The 17,621-nt window shown below is 41.5% G+C and overlaps 2 protein-coding genes across 3 annotated transcripts in view; both read right to left on the bottom strand.

Annotated features, from left to right (window-relative positions):
- The window catches only part of LOC136435698 (solute carrier family 15 member 1-like), a 41,322-nt gene extending 23,898 nt beyond the window's left edge, over nucleotides 1–17,424 (bottom strand). Inside the window, exons 1-2 of one of the 2 annotated variants that reach the window (XM_066429345.1) lie at nucleotides 17,213–17,424; nucleotides 16,816–16,867 (exon numbers count right to left, since the gene is read on the bottom strand). In XM_066429345.1, the coding sequence (XP_066285442.1) occupies nucleotides 16,816–16,867; nucleotides 17,213–17,225 (65 nt within the window). In that variant the 5' untranslated portion in view covers nucleotides 17,226–17,424. Of the gene's footprint in view, nucleotides 1–1,099; nucleotides 1,253–16,815; nucleotides 16,868–17,212 lie in introns of those variants that run through there. The other variant, XM_066429346.1, reaches the window with a different exon arrangement.
- Nucleotides 4,635–11,741, bottom strand: LOC136435700 (uncharacterized). The gene is made up of 8 exons (XM_066429353.1): nucleotides 11,619–11,741; nucleotides 11,110–11,181; nucleotides 10,751–10,997; nucleotides 9,129–9,285; nucleotides 8,704–8,845; nucleotides 7,607–7,798; nucleotides 6,908–7,120; nucleotides 4,635–5,457 (listed from the first exon to the last, which is right to left on the bottom strand). Exons 1-8 carry the CDS (start codon nucleotides 11,706–11,708, stop codon nucleotides 5,230–5,232), a joined length of 1,341 nt encoding a protein of 446 aa, XP_066285450.1. The 5' UTR covers nucleotides 11,709–11,741; the 3' UTR covers nucleotides 4,635–5,229.
- Nucleotides 17,425–17,621: the final 197 nt, after the last annotated feature.

Below are 17,621 nucleotides of genomic sequence, written 5' to 3'. Positions count from 1 at the left end.
CTGTAGGGACTGATTTCACCAGACTAGAAGCTTGACAGCAGGTAGTGAAAGGAACAGTTTTACATGGTTTTAATGTAAGGCAACTCATTCCAGTCTGTCTGTATGTTTGAGGACCCCAGTTGAATAATATGGGAAAATAGCAAAGAAGAGGTCAAGATCAGTTTCTGTGGATCAAAGGATATATGATGGGGATCCAAAGCATAAGGTATGTGAAGTAACCAGGACACATCACACATTTGATTATGTGTTAATTCACTTTGACCTGTTAACAGGCTGTTTCTTGCTCATACCGTGTACCAGTTGTGGTCTGGCTTTATTTTCTCAATGGTTTGGCAATGGTACTGTGGACCACAATATATTTAACGTACAATGCTACCAGTTTATAGGTAACTACGTAGCACTTTGACATGATCTAGTCACCCGTAATCTTTCCAGCTTATCTATTTTACCCCTGTCTTTTATTCACCTGTAAAGTTGGCCCTGATAGTTTATAATCTACACAACTATGTAGGCAAGGTCGGGATGTCTCCAGGTGTCAGAGATACATAAGAAGACGAAGAGAGATCACATGAGAGCCAAAAGAGAAGGAGAAACAAAAGCACTGAGGCGTAACAGACAACATAAAACAAATATAAACAAGCACAACCACCCTGAAGCAGATAAAACATAACATAACAACCAAACAACAAATAACATACACAAACATAACACAACATTAACAAAACAAATTTCATGGAGATTTTGGGTCCTCAGACTCTTGTTATTAAAGAAGTTCAGAAGAACACATGTTAATTTGTAAAATTGTTCAGGGACAGGTACAGGTCCGGACCTGTACCTAAACCTCTGTACCGGCACCTGTACCTGTACCTGATGTTACGTTTAGGTACGCAGCACTAGTGAAAAGGCAAAAGGCAGCAATAGCTGGACTAAGATCCGTATGTCGTTTGGGGGAAATTACATCTGGGAAGGAGCATAAAAGCGAGCACCTTGCAGGCTGTGGTTGCCCGCCCCGGTGCCACCTGAGAGAGTGATTGGGAGAGAGAAAAAATACTAGCATATTAACATAAAAACTATAAGACGTTAAATATTTCTTCCTGACCTTTCTAAGAGTGCGTTTTCCTGTCCGAGATGAAGTCTGATAACTTGTTTTCTTCACTTGAATTCTTTCTTTTCTTGTTGCCAATTCAATAAGGGTTGTCTGAAACATGTCCGACAGGTTAGACCGGAACATACCATGGAATCCAGAGCAATTGTACAGGTGTCACAGGGATCTCGCACCCCCCGCGAATTTGAACCCCCCGGTTCGAAATCACTAGTGAATTTGCACCCCCCGGTGTGAAATCCCTAGCGATTTCGCACCCCTCTAGTGATCTCGCACCCCCAGGGTGTAGTATGTGTTCTGTTACGGTATTCATAATTCCCAGTGGCTATCTTTTTAACAAATTGATTGGTAACTATAACTGACATTTCAAATGCTCTGTTGACTGAAGTGGTAACGAAGTGGGTTGTGCAATGACTATCTGGGAGTCATGGTTCTTGTGTTCAAATCCGGGTGGCGACATTTTTTTATCCCGTAGTTTTTAACATTAAATAACTAATAATTCTTACTCAGAAATGTCATAAGATTTCATTTTTCCGACGGGCCCAGGCTTCGATAATTTTTTTCTAACCCTATATAACACCCGTCATCCATTCAATATGTGATATAATTTTGTATGATAAAATGTTATTCAAGTCTCTAAAATAATTTAAAATATGAACATTGAAGTAAAACTATGAGCTAACCGTACATTCCTCATGGCAAAAAGGAAGAATATTACAACGAATCATCGTGCACAGAGAGTCACCATCATCGCGCTGTGCTGAAATACTAGTAGCGTTACATTAGTCCAGGGCATGGGTTCCCGGAGTCTTAGATGTTTGTTCTGTCAGACACAGGAACTTGTAATACTCTCGATTACCACGTTAAACTATGACTTAATTATATAAAAATGCAGTTTTGAATACAATTGCTGCACAGACAAAGCACCTTTCGAAATATTTGGGGGGTTCTTAATCCCTAGGGGGGTTCGAGGAGGGGGTGCGAGATCCCTAGCTGGGGGGTGCAAGATCGCTAGGGATTTCGCACCGGGGGGTGCGAGATCCCCAGTGATTTCGCACCGGGGGGTTCAAAATCAGGGGGGTGCGAAATCCCTGTGACACCGGCCCGAGCTTTCCCCGGGCCTACCCTCCCGCTGGCCCCGACAAACTACCCCGCTCCACTATCCGCTAGCCCACAAGATCCGCTTGCCGGGCTAGCGGAGATTGGGTGGCTAGCGGATAGTGGGGCGGGTAGATCGTCGGGGGTAGCGGAAGGGTAGGCCCGGGGAACTCGGAGCGCGGGCCGGTACATATGCCCTGGATTCCAGGGTAACCGGAACAGAGATTGTCAGCACAGTTGTCGAGGCCCTGGTTGGATAAGGAGTCTTGCGTCTAATCTACAATAAACAAGTTTATAACGAGATAAGTGTGGAAACGGTTTGAGGTGTCATTGCTAATTTACTGGCTATAACTTTATTTCATAAATTTTACAATAACATTATTGGCCCCTCGGAGACACCGTACCTGTTTTTCCATACCCCCAGCCCTAACGACACGGTAGTAGTAGTAAAAGATAATACTTTCCCCAAGGGCGTCAAGATTTTCATAGATAAAAAAACGAATCTTTTCTTACGCTTTGTGTGCTTTGCTGTCTTTTCAGTTTTACTTCTATATTTTGGGTGAATTTCCAATAATAAAATATAGGGTAGCACAGAAAGGTTAGTCTAGCTATCTTCGCCGAAAACGTTTATATTTTCAGTTACACCAGCTGTGGGATGGGTCTGTTTGTATGTCAAGAGCTTAACTCGAGAAATCACACGTGTCTTTTCATGGGGTTTACTGAACATGCAAAGATTCAGTAATCAATATATTCAGTGGGAGGGTGGTGGGTTCTTCGTAAACTCGTTTCGACCGACTCAGGGTAATATAAACCCGGGATTTTAAAACTCGGGGTATTAAGGGATATGTGCTAGATGCAACATTAGTAAAAAGACAGAAATGCAATCTTGACAGACTAATGTATTCAGAACGTCTGAAAAGCTTCGATATCCATTCATTCGGAGATGACGGCGTCAAAAAGTCTCCGTCCCCTACTTAAATAGAGTCTGAGGGCGTCGTGGAAAAATTACAATGCGTGGTTGTTCGCTGGTTTATATAATTAGATAAATGTAATATCCGCTTTCAGCTTAAACAATTATTAACACTACAGGTTATCAGAATCTCTTTTGCTAACCTGAAAATTGACTCAAAGTGTTATCAATCATCAAAAACGTCTTCCGAAAATAATTTCATCAGGTTGGTAAAACATAGGATATATGGAGTTCCCTTTAACACAAACCGGAATCTCACCTGCTGACGTTTCAGTGTCTGTCAGACACCTTCTTCAGAGCTTCTGACTGGAGTACTGCTTCTCGCCGCTATAAGTAGCCGATGTAGGTGGCGCTTTTGAACCGAGACGAGGGGGGGGGGGGGACAAGCTCAGCCACGTTTGGGATTGCGTTCTCGCCGCAAAAGCGCCACCTACATCGGCTACTTATAGCGGCGAGAAGCAGTACACCAGTCAGAAGCTCTGAAGAAGGTGTCTGATAGACACCGAAATGTCAGCAGGTGAGATTCCTGGTTGTGTTAAAAGAAACTCCATATATCCTATCAAAAACGCCTCTTTGTTGCTGAAACCTACGGCATGTGTATTTTTCCGCAAACAAATTCATTACCCATAATTCTGTTGTTCAGCAGACGACAAATGTTTGTGAGAACACTATTACCCTCGCCGAGAAGGTTATGTTTTCCACAGCGTTCGTGTGTGTGTGTGTGTATGTGTGTGTGTGTGTGTGTGTGTGTGTGTGTGTGGTTCTGTGTATACGACAACACAATAATTTCTGGATGAATTGTCTTGATACTTGGTATGTGGGCAGGTCTTCTTGAGGCCTCGAAATGATTAGATATTTGACCCCCTAGCAACTTGCCATGGTACTGCAGCAGGACTTTAGGATTTGATATCTCGTGTTCTGAATATGCTCTATTCATGATTGTTTTGTAGTAGATAGCTCTTGGAATGGAGAGTAAGTCATGTAGGTCCGGGCCCCCTAGAACTGCAGGGGCCGATTTCGTTTTAAATTTTGAAAGTGAATAACTCAAAAAGGGGTTGACGGGTCGTCATTTGATATGTAGATTTAGTGATGATTGACAAAATTATTTGTTGATTATACAAATCAGGACCTTATCTGCGTAACTACTGAGGAAAGTTTATAGATCCGCTGCATCAGATGTCAACTTAATATATATATGGATCTAATCACTTTGGGTACACCATAGTATCTAGTATCTTTCACTAAACTTTAATAATCCAGGCTATACTAAGTATACTTTAACACATATCCAGCCACCTCTAGTCACATTGCTAGCTTTTCAGAGGCATTTGTATTATCAGTGTGGTTCATCGTAGTCATTACTTCACATAATATGTAAATTAGTGCCCACCCTCTTGAAATAGAGAGAGGGCGGTACAAAAAGTTACCTGTGTGCGAAAGAACTTGTAAACACTGCATGTCAAACACGGTGGAAGACGAAACCCATTTTATTTCAAGTTACCCCTTCTACGATAAAGAAAGAAAGGCCACCAAATTCCATGCAAATTTCTCCATGTTCACAGACAAAAAGAAAACTACTCTCCTCTTAACATCACAAAACCCGCACATTACAGAAAAAGGGGGATCATTCGTTTTCCACAGTCTCGGAAAAAGAAGTTAAACCCAAATAAGATAGAATTTAGAGTTAGTATTTAGACTAGAATAGTCACATGCGATCAATTGTTTGTCCGTCCTTTCATGTTTAATGTACTTGCAATTAGCCTACATGTACGGGCAAGAACTTGCAATAAACTTATTATTATATAGAAGTCCCTCTCACACAAAAGTCAAACTGAAGTTTCTGCATGAACATGCTTATAATAATCCTATTTCTAACGTACACCACGAAGTTCTTTTCAATAATACTTTTAAATAGCAGGAAGAGCAGTGGTGGTGAAACTACAGAAATTTTTGCCCTACTTTTTGTATTTTCCTGACCTTCTACTCGCACCTACATTTTGCTCTTTTCAATGCCATTATGATATATAAAATGAGTGGTTCTGTAGGGGATCAGCGCGTCTTAGCTCCATGGAGTGTCATGAGTTACTGGATACGTCAGTCGCTCTGGCTTCTTAACTACAAGTTTGACCACATCCATAAGCTTCCCGATCATGGCTTCCCTGGAGTCACCGTATGCCCACAGCCAGCAGAAGAAAGAACCGGCACTACCGGAGAAGCTTGTGACGTCATCGTCAGGACCGGCAGTCAGGCCGAAGAGCACATCAGGATCCGACTTCAGCCTCTCGATCTGTAGTAAAAATGAGAATAGCTGTATAAGATGCCTGCAGGTCAAAGGTCACGATTACAGTCATGCGCAAAGGGGCCATTTTCATTAGAGCCTTGTAAAGCCTTGTTAAAAGTAACTGTAGGAGGCCTCTTTGTTGGAAATGTTGGCGTTTTTGAGCTGGAATTGACAGGTAAGGGTTGTTGCTATTTCATTTAGTTAGAAAAACCGTGTTTTAGCAATGTTTTGAGTGTCCGGTACACTATGAAACAGGTGCAGTTTGGATGTGTTCATTTCTTGTGTAGAGAGGTCAAAGGTCATCTGGGCATGTTATGCTACGATTTCACCAACTTGCGCCGGTCGAAAAACGGCCGAAACTCACTAGATTGACACTTAAGAGGTCAGACCACGCTGCCAATGTGAGTTTTCCATGATCTAAACTTCAGGTAGGTGATTTTTGACAGCCTTTTTCTTACATGTTCGCCATATAAATTCTAGGGGCCTGTCAAATGGTGGGATTCAGCCTGCAGGGTCATCATCCTCTTGTCACGTGACCTTTGCCCATGTCACAAAGATACTCACCAAGCTTGAACTTTCTGTCGCGTGTAACAGTTTGAATGTGTATGTTGAAATGTCATTGCTGGTTTTGATAATGGCTAAAACCAACTTGGAAGGTAAACGACCATTGATTTAATTATTAATATTGTTTTTCCCGATAGCCTTTCTTTCTCTACTCTGCTGATCCTTTGCTTACCGCCCGCTTCAGGATCGTTTTAGCAGTTCAATGTCATGTAGACAAAAATATGTATCCGTGAACAGTTTTATCATGTTGATAAGTCACTGAACAAAAAGACTTTGTACACAACCAAGTGTTTTTATTCTACCGATGTTTCGGTGATCATCTGTGTCACATTCCTCAGGGCAATTCTTACTGGTTCACAATGCACTACAGCACAGGTGTCGCTGCTAAAATAGATGCGTTCCCAAACGTAAACTTTTGGCATATATATATTCAGGGACAGTCAAGGAGCGCATTTTATAGCAGCGATATACATGCTGTGGTGTCATGTCAACCAGTAAGAATTGCCCTGAGGAAGATGGTCACCGAAACGTCGGGGGAATAAAAAAAAAAGAACACTCATTTGTGTACAAAGAGTCTTTTTAAGATTGAAGATGTCTTTTTATTCGCGGAAGATGCAGTTTAAAAGGGTTAGATAGTAGATACTACTAGGGTGTTGATACAGGTCGGTCGTATCTGTTTCAGAAGGTTGATACTTGGAAAAATGACTTCCTTTAGTAAGACTTTTATCTGGTTAACGTGTCGGTAACTTGGCGCAGCTGCCTTGATCAGGGCACATGAACACTACTACTCCTTGCCGCAGGTGTCGCTGCTGCAAGCTGAAAATGCGATCCCAAACGTGACTGGTTTACCAACACCCCCGTCTTTGTACATGAGGCTTGATATTCCACCTACCTGGTCGAAGTCCACCAGGTTACTAGGCCTTTCCAGGGTGTCAAACCGGAGGTTGTAGGCGATGGACCACCTTCCCGTGTCGGGAGGTGTGACGTACTTGATACCGCGGCCAGCGGTCAGGTACACATAGTCCTGGTTAGCATTTTTGAAACTCTCTCTGTAGCAACCATTGACCATCGTGGATCCTCTGCCATTTACTTCACACAGCCTCAGCTGAAAGGAGCAAGAAGATGGTTTACAGACAACCGCGCGTCGTCTTTAATACACCTCTTTCCAGTTACGGCGGCCATTTTGAATTTCCCGGGGTGAGCTGGGGTCATGCACCAAAGTGAGGCTCAGGGTGTGCCGGCCTTAGGCCTTATAATATTTCTTATTAACACGTAGTAAATAGCGCCCTAGATAAGAGAATTAAGACCCAGGTAGGCACCTCAACACCAATACAGTGGCATGTGTAAAAATCGAGCTGGACGTCGCGACGTTAAGTCGTTTCACTCAATTCGTGGGTATATTGATAGATATTCTTTCCCTTAAAGTTGCCCTTTCTTTTTCTCATTGTAAAGCATACTATGCACTGTTTCCGTTCGGTGCTCAATATTCGTGAACACGAAAAAATTATCCCATAAAAATAATCTTACACCTTCCATAATGAACCGTATTGATAACTGTTAGATCAGTAATTGGTTAATGTTGACGTCATACCTGTCCGTCCTTCATTCTAAAGACGTCGAGGTTGCAAAAGCAATTGTTGAACCCAAACTGGACCATCCTAGCCATGACGCCCTCATAGACATCCCAGAGCCGCTTCTGTAAGTCTTTTGACGTAGACGTTGGAGCGATCAGGTCCTGTCCGAATTTGGCGTCCCCGTGATCAAAACGGTGCTCGTCAGTAATCTGTGGGAGATAATTGTACTTGATCAGAACGTTTGACATCAAAATTTAAACTTGTTTGATACACATGACAAAACGTTTCCTTGTGAGAAGCTTTCAGACAGCATCCGCCATCTTTATTTAGCTCTGAATAGGTCGTCACATGACCTGCAAGTCAAACGTCATATTGGAAATTTTTAAAATCTGGGCATTGATTGGCTCGTTCAGAATAAGGAAACCTCATTAATGTTCATAATAGAGACGCCCCGAAAGTGCCGAACTCTGCCTGGAAAACCAGAGGTGAATCCTATACGTTCTATAATTAAATGAAAGTTTATTGCCCGTACATGTACATGTAACACAGAGTGGACGGATAGCGCTCGTTCTCATTTAAATGTACACATTTTGTAATCTCCGTTACCGATTGAAATAAGACGTTCCTGGCATTAGGATATGTCACATATAAGATGTCAAACTGTAGTTTTTATGACAACTTAAAACTTTTCTAGCTTTTAAAAACGGCATTTTGGTACCTTATACGTGGCATATCTTAATGTCAGGAACGTCTTACTTCTAACGGTAACGGAGATTACAAAATGTGTACATTTAAATGAGAACGAGCGATAGATAATGATGAACAGTATGACTACTCTATTCTTAACTCCTGACACTAAGTTCTAGCTTATTGGGTTCGGCTTCTTTTTGCGAGACAGTGGAAGACGAATGATCCACCTTTTTCTGTAATGTGGGTTTTGTGATGTTAAGAGGACAGTAGTTTTCTTTTCGTCTGAAAACGTGGAAAAATTAGGATGAAAAATGGTGGCCTCTTTAAACAGCTCATTTCTTTCGTGGTCGTAGAATGGGCAACTTGTGTTTCGTCTTCCACTCTATTATGCAGGTTTAGCTTTGCGTAGGTGAATGCAACTCACAGCCCATCGCACAATCTCGTTGTCCACAACACATCCGTCCACTGTATAGAGGGCCTCGGCGTCCATGTACGGCTCCACGATCACAACATCTCGTAGGGCGAGCGGGTACTTCTCCACGTCCAGATATTGCTTGAAATAACCCCTTGTTGGAAAAGGTCAAGTCGTGGTTGAGTCGGTTGCATTGTGTGCACGTGTGCCAAATGGGGAGAGAAAGGTAAAAATAGCCAGAAAACACATGAGATATAAACGTTTTTGATCCATTAGCAGAAATATGTGTCATTTTGTCGTGCATTTTCCAAAGTTTTCAATTGTCGGCATATGAAGGAATCCGTCATATGTCATATTGAGTACTGTCGCATATATGTTCAAAGAATTACCCAGTACAGAAAAAATAAGACAATGTTATGTATGCAAAACTTGCTTACTTGAAAAAAGGAGCACTTGGCGATGACTTGAAGCCAGGATGTTCATCCCTCATTGTCCGCAGGTTCTGCAGGGCGCGGTTCATGTCTTGGTAGTTTTTCACCTTGGCCACGCCGAACGTGCTCTGTGCTGCTGCAGGCTTCACGAACGCCGGGAAACCTGGCGAGAGGTCAGTCCATGTCTATTTGTTTGTTTATTTATTTATTTGCACAACAAGAAAGTACATGATACGATAAACGATAAAAGAGGGGTGCGGGAGAACATAGCCCATACTAGCCCATACTAGGCTCTCCTCCTCAATACTAATCAAAATCGGTTATGGTAGATAAGTAATAATAAAGTGTATGACAAGTAATACATAAAAAGTGATAACGATACAGCACATAATGATAATAAAATGATTAATGATATAAATCTGATGATATCAGGCTATTACAGGAGACAAGCTATAGGATGGCTGCTGAGATAACGTTTTAGGTTGTTTGTAGGTTGCACCGTTTTTTAGGTTATCTGAAGCGAAGACTGCTCTATATCGTGACACATTTGTGATTTCAATTGAGTAATTAAAAACAACCACAAAGGTGCAGAGCGCAAAGTCTTACGCAATGGTCTGCTCGCGCTCTTCCGATTCCTGTTGTATAATCAACCAAAAGGGTTGCTAAGCTCTACTGGTGCATATTACTACAGTTCCATAAGGCTAATCTACCTAATATCTACTACCTAAGTGTTAAGTATGGGATGAGAATGGGCTTTTACAATCATTGGAGGAATTTCTAACTTTTATATATTGTTTAATGTTCTTTCCTATATATATAATATGCATTGGTTGTAACATGTCAATATGTACTAAAATTTGCTATTCAAGTCCATTGAGATAAATCCTGGTGTATATATTAAGATCTTAGCCTTGATTATATTAGTGAACATGGTGAATAGCGTATCTAAAAAGATTTGGGACATACAATCAAAAGTGATATTCATCTTCAATTAGCACTGGGCAAAATTGGCAAACCCTCTGGTCGATAGGAATTTTTTTTAATCTTCCCGTTCCTATCCTTAATTTTTGACAGCCAATTCTGAGATTTGCGATTGCCCCACGTACCCCAAGTCTACAAGCCTTGAATGTTTTTGCACCGTTTTTTAAAATCATTTTTGAACATCCATTTGATAGTTGATTTGTGTTCGTCAATCAATGAGATATTGTTTTCAGGATCATCGCATATTCACCTCTATAACTTCGCACAAAAATAGGTTTACCAATTTCAATGTCGATAACAACAGTCCCGCCAATGAAAAATTCCCATACTTTGAATATTAAAACGCAACGGATAAACTCATATTTTTGTTGCGTCTAGACAACCCTTATAAGAAACATGATCTGTCCATACATCTACACATGTTCAAAGAAGCGAGAGGAAGTTGACTCTACTGGATTAGCTTAGCTTATCACTTTCGTATACCATGTATGTTTAAACTATGTACGGTATATATTTCACTGTATATGTCACTTACATGTTAGTTAGGTTTATGTTAAACGACCTGTATCTAGCCACTCGAGGCACGAATGTACAATATTATAAAGGTATTCCTTCATTAATTCGATTAGAATTACTTGTTTTCTTACCGACTTTTTCCAAGGCCCGCTCTGCGTCTTGCAGCATGGTTGGTGAATCCAGATCAACCACAGCGTAAGGGACTAGGTCCGCAGCAGGGTCCAGGTATTGCCGCGAGTAGGCTTTGTGGAAAGCCAGGTAGCACGACTCGACAGTGGGCCCGGGGATGTGCGGGAAGTCCCTGGCAATGGCGGCGTGCACCATGGTAGACAGGTCGCAGGTAGGGAGAATGATGTTGATGTTTTCCTCAGTGACAAGCTGAATTCATGAAAGAAGCAATTGTTACAACATTGACCTCAACCATTCTCAACAGCAGAACAGAACAAAGTCGTATTATCAACTTAAAAGAGAATGTGAGGATTTCACTCACCTTCTTTACCCGCTGTACATAGTCCAAGAGTGTCTCTTTCTCCTCAATATCGCTGAAGACCAATTGCGACACCTACAAATCAGTTCGAGGTAAAATGTGTCAGTACTTTTCACAGACCTGTCTGTCTGTGGGGTTGAAGGTGCTACAGGCAGATATTAAACAGGTAAAAGCTTATTTCCAAGAGAAATTAAAGAAGCCATCTACACCAGAGCTCTAAAACCATTCCTTAACAGAGACGGGGGGTGCCATAGACTTTCTGCAACTAATGATCTGTCTGCCTCACGGGACGTCCCTAAAGCGGTGGATCGTTTATTCATTGAAAAAAGACTGGAGTTGGTCAGTAGAAAATTTGGGAAAGTTCCAATTGTTGCGTCGGAAGTTACAGTTAAACTCTTGTCCAGAATATATGAATACGTTTTGCCTCAGGAAACATGACGATTTTTCGTCCCGAGTTCTGCTAGGATATTAGGAGTCATAGACTGCATCACCACAAAAAAACACGTATTTACTTCTCTCACACACCTGTACCGAAGGACATTGACGAAGGGCTTCTTCCTTGTCTTTGTCCCTCTTAGAGAACGGGATGAGCACGGAGACATCGCTGCGAGTTGAAGACATTGTCGTTGACCTTGCTTTAAGCTTGTGAAGAAAACCCGAAGAGAAAACGTAATGATATTGACAGTTGAACTTACAATAGCTTGCTCGCCACAACCCCCCCCCCCCGCTGTATCTCCTATAATCGTATGACCGCCAAATTTCCAGAGGATGATGTATAAGTGAAGTATGTGTAATATGTGTAAAGGGTAAGTTAGTAAGTAAAGCGGTCCCCGTGGCGCAAGCGGTAACGCGTCGCCATCCGGATCAAATTCCGTGGAGCCCGCGTTCGATCCTAGGGGTCGCCTCGAGTTCGGACATGTTGTAAGGGATTGCATTCGTCATTTCGGATGGTGACGTAAAGCCGGCGGCGCCGTGTATGAGGGAGCTTCGGGCGTAAGCCTCACGCGTCAATCCTCTGCACGTAAAAGAACCCAACACACTTATCGAGAAGACTAGGGGTGACCCGGTGTGCTTGGCCAAAAAACGCGAGCCGTAGCGAAGCCGCATTGCACTACCACTAGCTACATGAAAAAGCATCATGCTTCACCTCAGTTGAGGACTACTAAAAGGTATGCAACAGAATTCTAACAAAAATGGTGACTATAAGAATATTAATATCTGTTTAGACTGTCGTTGTCAATAGCAACAGCAACGACGTCCAAATCATGTCATAAATAACGTCATATATTTTAAAGCTAGACTAAAAACGCTTTAAATGTTTTTTGTATGAAAAATATCATGTAGTGACGATTTTAAATGGAACCTTGACTGTTTATACCTACATTTAAAGCGAATGATATCTTAGATTTTGATATATATTGTCATCAAATTAGCATAATATCCAGATGGCATGTTTGAAACAAATTACGAAAGGTGGTGAATGAATTTGAACTTTATAGCACAACAAACTTACATCAATATAGATCTACATCATGTGTACTTTCTGACCAAAAACATTATCTGTGCACCCACAATATAATACATTGTTTCACAGCCAATAATCATATTGATACAGCCCCTAACTTTTGGGAAGCGGACTACATTGCACACAAATGGAGAACAATATTCAATAATAGAATATTTTACAGGGACATGGATTATGCGGCAAAACTTCAGTAGATTTAATGCTAGGTATCTATTTTGGAAAAGAAAATTTCGATGAAACTATTGAAGAAATATTCACAAGACAACAAGACAAAAGGCCGCTGTCATGAGCCTCGCAGGCTGTCATTATTGAATGAATAAATGGATGAATGAATGAATGTACGTTTATACTGTTAGAAGCTAAGTACAGGTTGTGGTGATAAAGTAGAGGTATAACTTTCACATTCCTGTACAATTCCTAGAATTCTGGCAAACTGCACACAATATATATATATACCATTAGGCTCGCCCCTGAGGCGTCGCCAAACACACACACACACAAACACACACACGCAAACAAACACACACACACACACACACATACACATACACACACACACACACACACACACACACACGCACAAACACAGATTCTTTTTATCGACTACCTACAGTGGTAATAATAGAACGTGATATCTTTCTACGTCTAAAGACTTATTGAACAAAATGGATGGTTTTAGGGCCGGGGAATGTGACATTAAAACTATAAAGAAGGTCTCATTCCTGTATTGCTACGAGTGGGTACCCTAAAAGAGTCCGTACCCCAAAAAATGAACGGCTGCATGAACGAGTTTATATATCGGTGGGAAAGTCAATTTTAGTCAGCCCTACTGATCTCGAACGTCAAACTGATGAAAACTTGTTTGTATTTGAAGAAATTAGCAGGTAAAGTTTGGCAGCCGCGCGCGAGGTCGGACGTCCACAGCCCGACATTGTCGGTGATGCGGTCGTGCGCTTTCAGCTGAAAAGTTTTTTTTTTTTTTGGGGTGTAGCTAAGTGCAGTTTGTAATTGCCATAAAAAGGAATTGTATGCCTACTGGTCGTTGGTAATTTTTTCACATGATGTAGGGTAAATGTGCTCAACAGAGAATGAATGACCTTGGTGCATTAATTTTTCTATAGCTTCATTACGAACGCGCCCATGTAAAACACGTTTCATAACATGTAAGCCTACGGGGCGAAAAAAAAACAACTCATGAATGAGACCAGAGAAGCGAACGTCTCTGGAGGGGGCAACTATTGATATACAAAGGACGCTGTTATTAGTCTGTCATTATTGAATAAAAATGGGTAATGGCCAATGAGCAAGCTATACAAAAGTCAACGTATCTCGAGGGGGAAATTAAGCCATGTTGATTTTTTATATGGATCACATCCTCCCGGAACCCCAAAACTGATGCGAGCGTGCGAATGAGAAAAACGTATAGCAAAAAAAGTTACCTTCATTACTTCATTCACTACGTGGTCAAGAAGGTTGAACAAATGACTGAACACACAAAATATGATATATCGAAATATAGGCTCTCTGATTTTGGTATTTTACGACATAAGTATCGTTTTGGAATAACTTTGTACGACTTACGGCATATATTTGACCATTCTGCAGCTTTTTTGTATTATTTTAAGTATGGTGGAAAACTTTTTATCTATTTCTGGAATCGGACGAAAATTGATGCGCGCGCGGATGTCATCCATATAATGAAATCAACATGGCCTTATTGGCAAACAAAAGACGCCCATAATGAGGATGTCTGGGAGAACTGTATGAAAGGGTCACGTGATACCCAATCCCTGCAAGGAGCCAATCATGGAGTCCCGGGGCTTATGGTGTTCGGTTTGAACGGTCCATTAGAAGTTGACTCTACTGGAATAGCTTAGCTTATCACTTTCGTCTACCATGTATGTTTAAACTATGTACTGTATATAGTTCACTGTATATGTCACTTACATGTTAGTTAGGTTTATGTTGAATGACCTGTATCTAGTCCCTCGGGGCACGAATGTACAATAAAGGTATCCATCCATTCATTCATTCATTATCGTTCCTCCCTTCAAAAACAAAAGGATGACAGCAAATGAATTACGAACAGACAATTGGCGCTGTCATCATGCGAGAAATATCTTCAGGGCCCAATTACTGCTATGATGGTCACCAGAGGGGGTGTGCATACAGGTACGCACACATGTAACAGGTGTGAAGGGACTGCACAGTTTTCCCTCCGTGGAGTACTGTAATTCACTAAATATAGAATACAGGTATTCCGTATCACCCGAGGTACCAGCCCGACCTCGGGTAGGATCGCCCGACGGCCGCAGGCGATCCGACCCGCGGGAGGGCTGGGACCGAGGGTGATGCGGAATACACCGTGTTGTATTTTATTTATGTCATACCCACCCGAGAAAACACACATTTCAATGAGGAATGCGCCAGAAGTTGAGGGAGTTTTGTGTCTTTGAACAAAAAATTGTAACAACATTGATTCCAACCTCCGAATACGGTATTCGAATTTTCGACGGCGGCGCAACCGGCGCGTTCGAAATGTATTCGAAATATTCTATGGAAGCCCGTGTGACACAACTCTAGAACCTCATGTGATACGGATAGTTATCACACGGTCCGGAACACCCGTATCAGGCCCAGGTATGACATAAATCTTCATGGTGGCAAAATCCACGGTCAAAGAAAAAATGGACTTGTTCACTGAACTAAATTTTCAGCAAGTGCATGGAAAAAGGACCGAGTCAGCAAATGATTTGTTAGTAGTTATGATAATTTCACTGTTCAGAAGTTACAGTGAAAACAGTGAACATAAAAGAACAGTGAATAGAATAGGGATTACGGTGAATCAATGATTGTCCCATCTAGATACGTTCGCTTTTCTTTAGTTGTTGATGCCACATTGCTTGAGGCGAAAACAATCCATTTTGTTCAATAATTATAGACTACGAAGCTGATGACAGCGTCTTTTTGTTCCTCAAAAATTGGGCCATACAGACAATCCTCCATAGAGAATGAGCCGGCAAATATTAGCTCATTTTCACATATTTTGTAGATTGAACCTTGAAGTCAAACATATTAAAATCTGGCACCCTAATTATGCACTTAACTCTAATTTTTCAAGCGTCGAATCTTCTCACTTTGAGATCCTTCACCATGTAAATCCCTATAGGCGAAATACTGTGGTTTGCAACCTTAAAAACAGCCACCATGAACACTTGACTATATCGACTACAGGTGTCGTACCTGTAATCTATACAAATGTCTGTGGCAACATCCAACATTTTATCTATTCGTAACATCGTTAACAGCATCATACTGTCATTAACTCTCTCTCTAGACGTGCATTTCACACCCAAATATTATAAAGACCCCCCCCCCCCATGACTCCTTGGTTTACGCTGTTAACAAACACGGCAATGAACATAGACACCGGCCCCGAATACATCAACTTTCTTGTCGAAATCAATGTAACAAGACAGAATACGTAGAAGTACGTATACAATGGTGTTCTTCGATTTAATCATAACACTTCCGTACGTTTTGCCTAAGCGCACGACCAGTGACCAAAGAAGAGTAAGCCCTCATAATCTTACACCTTTACAAAAATTTGCTCTAACTTGAGGGCCCAACATGTATTGTTTGATTTGGGGGATCTGTTTTTATCGTACCTGCGATGGCATGCGACTTAAGCCCCTCTCACATTAAACCTACGATCCACATACGATGCACCTAAGATGCATTTCCCGTACATCGCACGATGATCGCAGGTAAATCGTAGGTAAAATGTGCTATCGCAGATCGTCGGGCAGTGTTCAAAATTTCATCCATCGTCGTACGATTTTTATAGCCCCATATTTAGGCTTTACTGTGGCCTTTTCATCTAATGATGAGGTGACGAATTCATAAATTTCGACCATGTTCTGATGGTTTCAGTTACCCTGATATATTGCCGATGTTGATGCAAATTGTAACCATCAGAACACAATAGCAACCAGAAAACAGTGCGCCCGTAGAAGAGCCTGCTTCCAAGAAACCCCATCGCAGGTACGGCGTGAGTTTAATGTGACAGTAGCTTTACATGTAACTTAACAGCCATTTGTGTCCTTTCCCTTCATATACAATATGATTAAAGTAACATCTGAGAATCCAATGTAGCTTAACTTTTAGATTCAGTGTAAACTTACCTGATATACGTGGCGATCTGGTAACTTGTGCACGAGCGTCTTCTTCTCGGGACTGGAGGTGAAAGAATGCAGATATGGTAGTAAAAAAACTGGTTTTTGCCAGTTTTCGCCAGAGTAGTTGTCTACCTGTTGTCTACCTGTTGTCTACCTGTTGTCTACCTGTTGTATTCTCGATCTGGTTGATAGCGTTTAAAAGTGACCTGTTTGAAAAGTGCCACGAAAGGGACGTATAGAATTGCTACATTGAGGTCTTGAGCTCGCAATTAAGAACAAGGCGTGATTTTACATCGTAAGGAAACGTGTTGGATTCGCTTCTTCCCAAAGACACAACATAAAGGTTTCCCCTCCTTGTTAGAGTTATATTTTGGAACGTCGGGGAATTCCACTAAGATTGCACTTGAAAGTTGCATTTAGACTATGGAATCGAACAATTTCGGGTGATCGCCGTTTCAACTGAACTCCGCCTTTTCGGCAATGTTTCCGCAGGCGCTCGGCTAGAAAATCCGGTATGTTCGGGCCACGGAGATATCCGAGCACCGCAACCGAACCACAGATTATTTGCGACGTTATTTTTTAGTGTTTGTTCGGCAAAACTTTCCACAGATACACATAAGACAAATATTTATCAATAGGTATAGGGTTTAGATTTTTGTGCCTTTTCTATAAAGCTTTTGCAAGGTATTGTTTAATGACCCTTTTGGCGATATAACTCTTGATGCCATATGGACATATAATCAAATCAACATGGCCAAAGGAAAGAACTGGGAGAATAAGGTTTTATACACGCTTCTCCACAGCGTCCCAAT

This window comes from Branchiostoma lanceolatum, chromosome 5, assembly GCF_035083965.1.
Source record: "Branchiostoma lanceolatum isolate klBraLanc5 chromosome 5, klBraLanc5.hap2, whole genome shotgun sequence".
NCBI lineage: Eukaryota > Metazoa > Chordata > Leptocardii > Amphioxiformes > Branchiostomatidae > Branchiostoma > Branchiostoma lanceolatum.
The sequence above is the reverse complement of the archived record's forward strand: the minus strand, read 5'-3'. Positions and strand labels throughout refer to the sequence as shown.

Excerpts from the sequence above, each read along its gene's own strand:
- LOC136435700 (XM_066429353.1), bottom strand. The coding sequence starts at position 11,708 with ATGTCTCCGTGCTCATCCCGTTCTCTAAGAGGGACAAAGACAAGGAAG. Across the intron at positions 11,182-11,618 it reads GGTACAGGTGTGTGAGAGAA|GTGTCGCAATTGGTCTTCAG; the intron begins GTAAATACGTGT and ends ACTGATTTGTAG. Across the intron at positions 9,286-10,750 it reads GCGGGCCTTGGAAAAAGTCG|GTTTCCCGGCGTTCGTGAAG; the intron begins GTAAGAAAACAA and ends ACCTCTCGCCAG.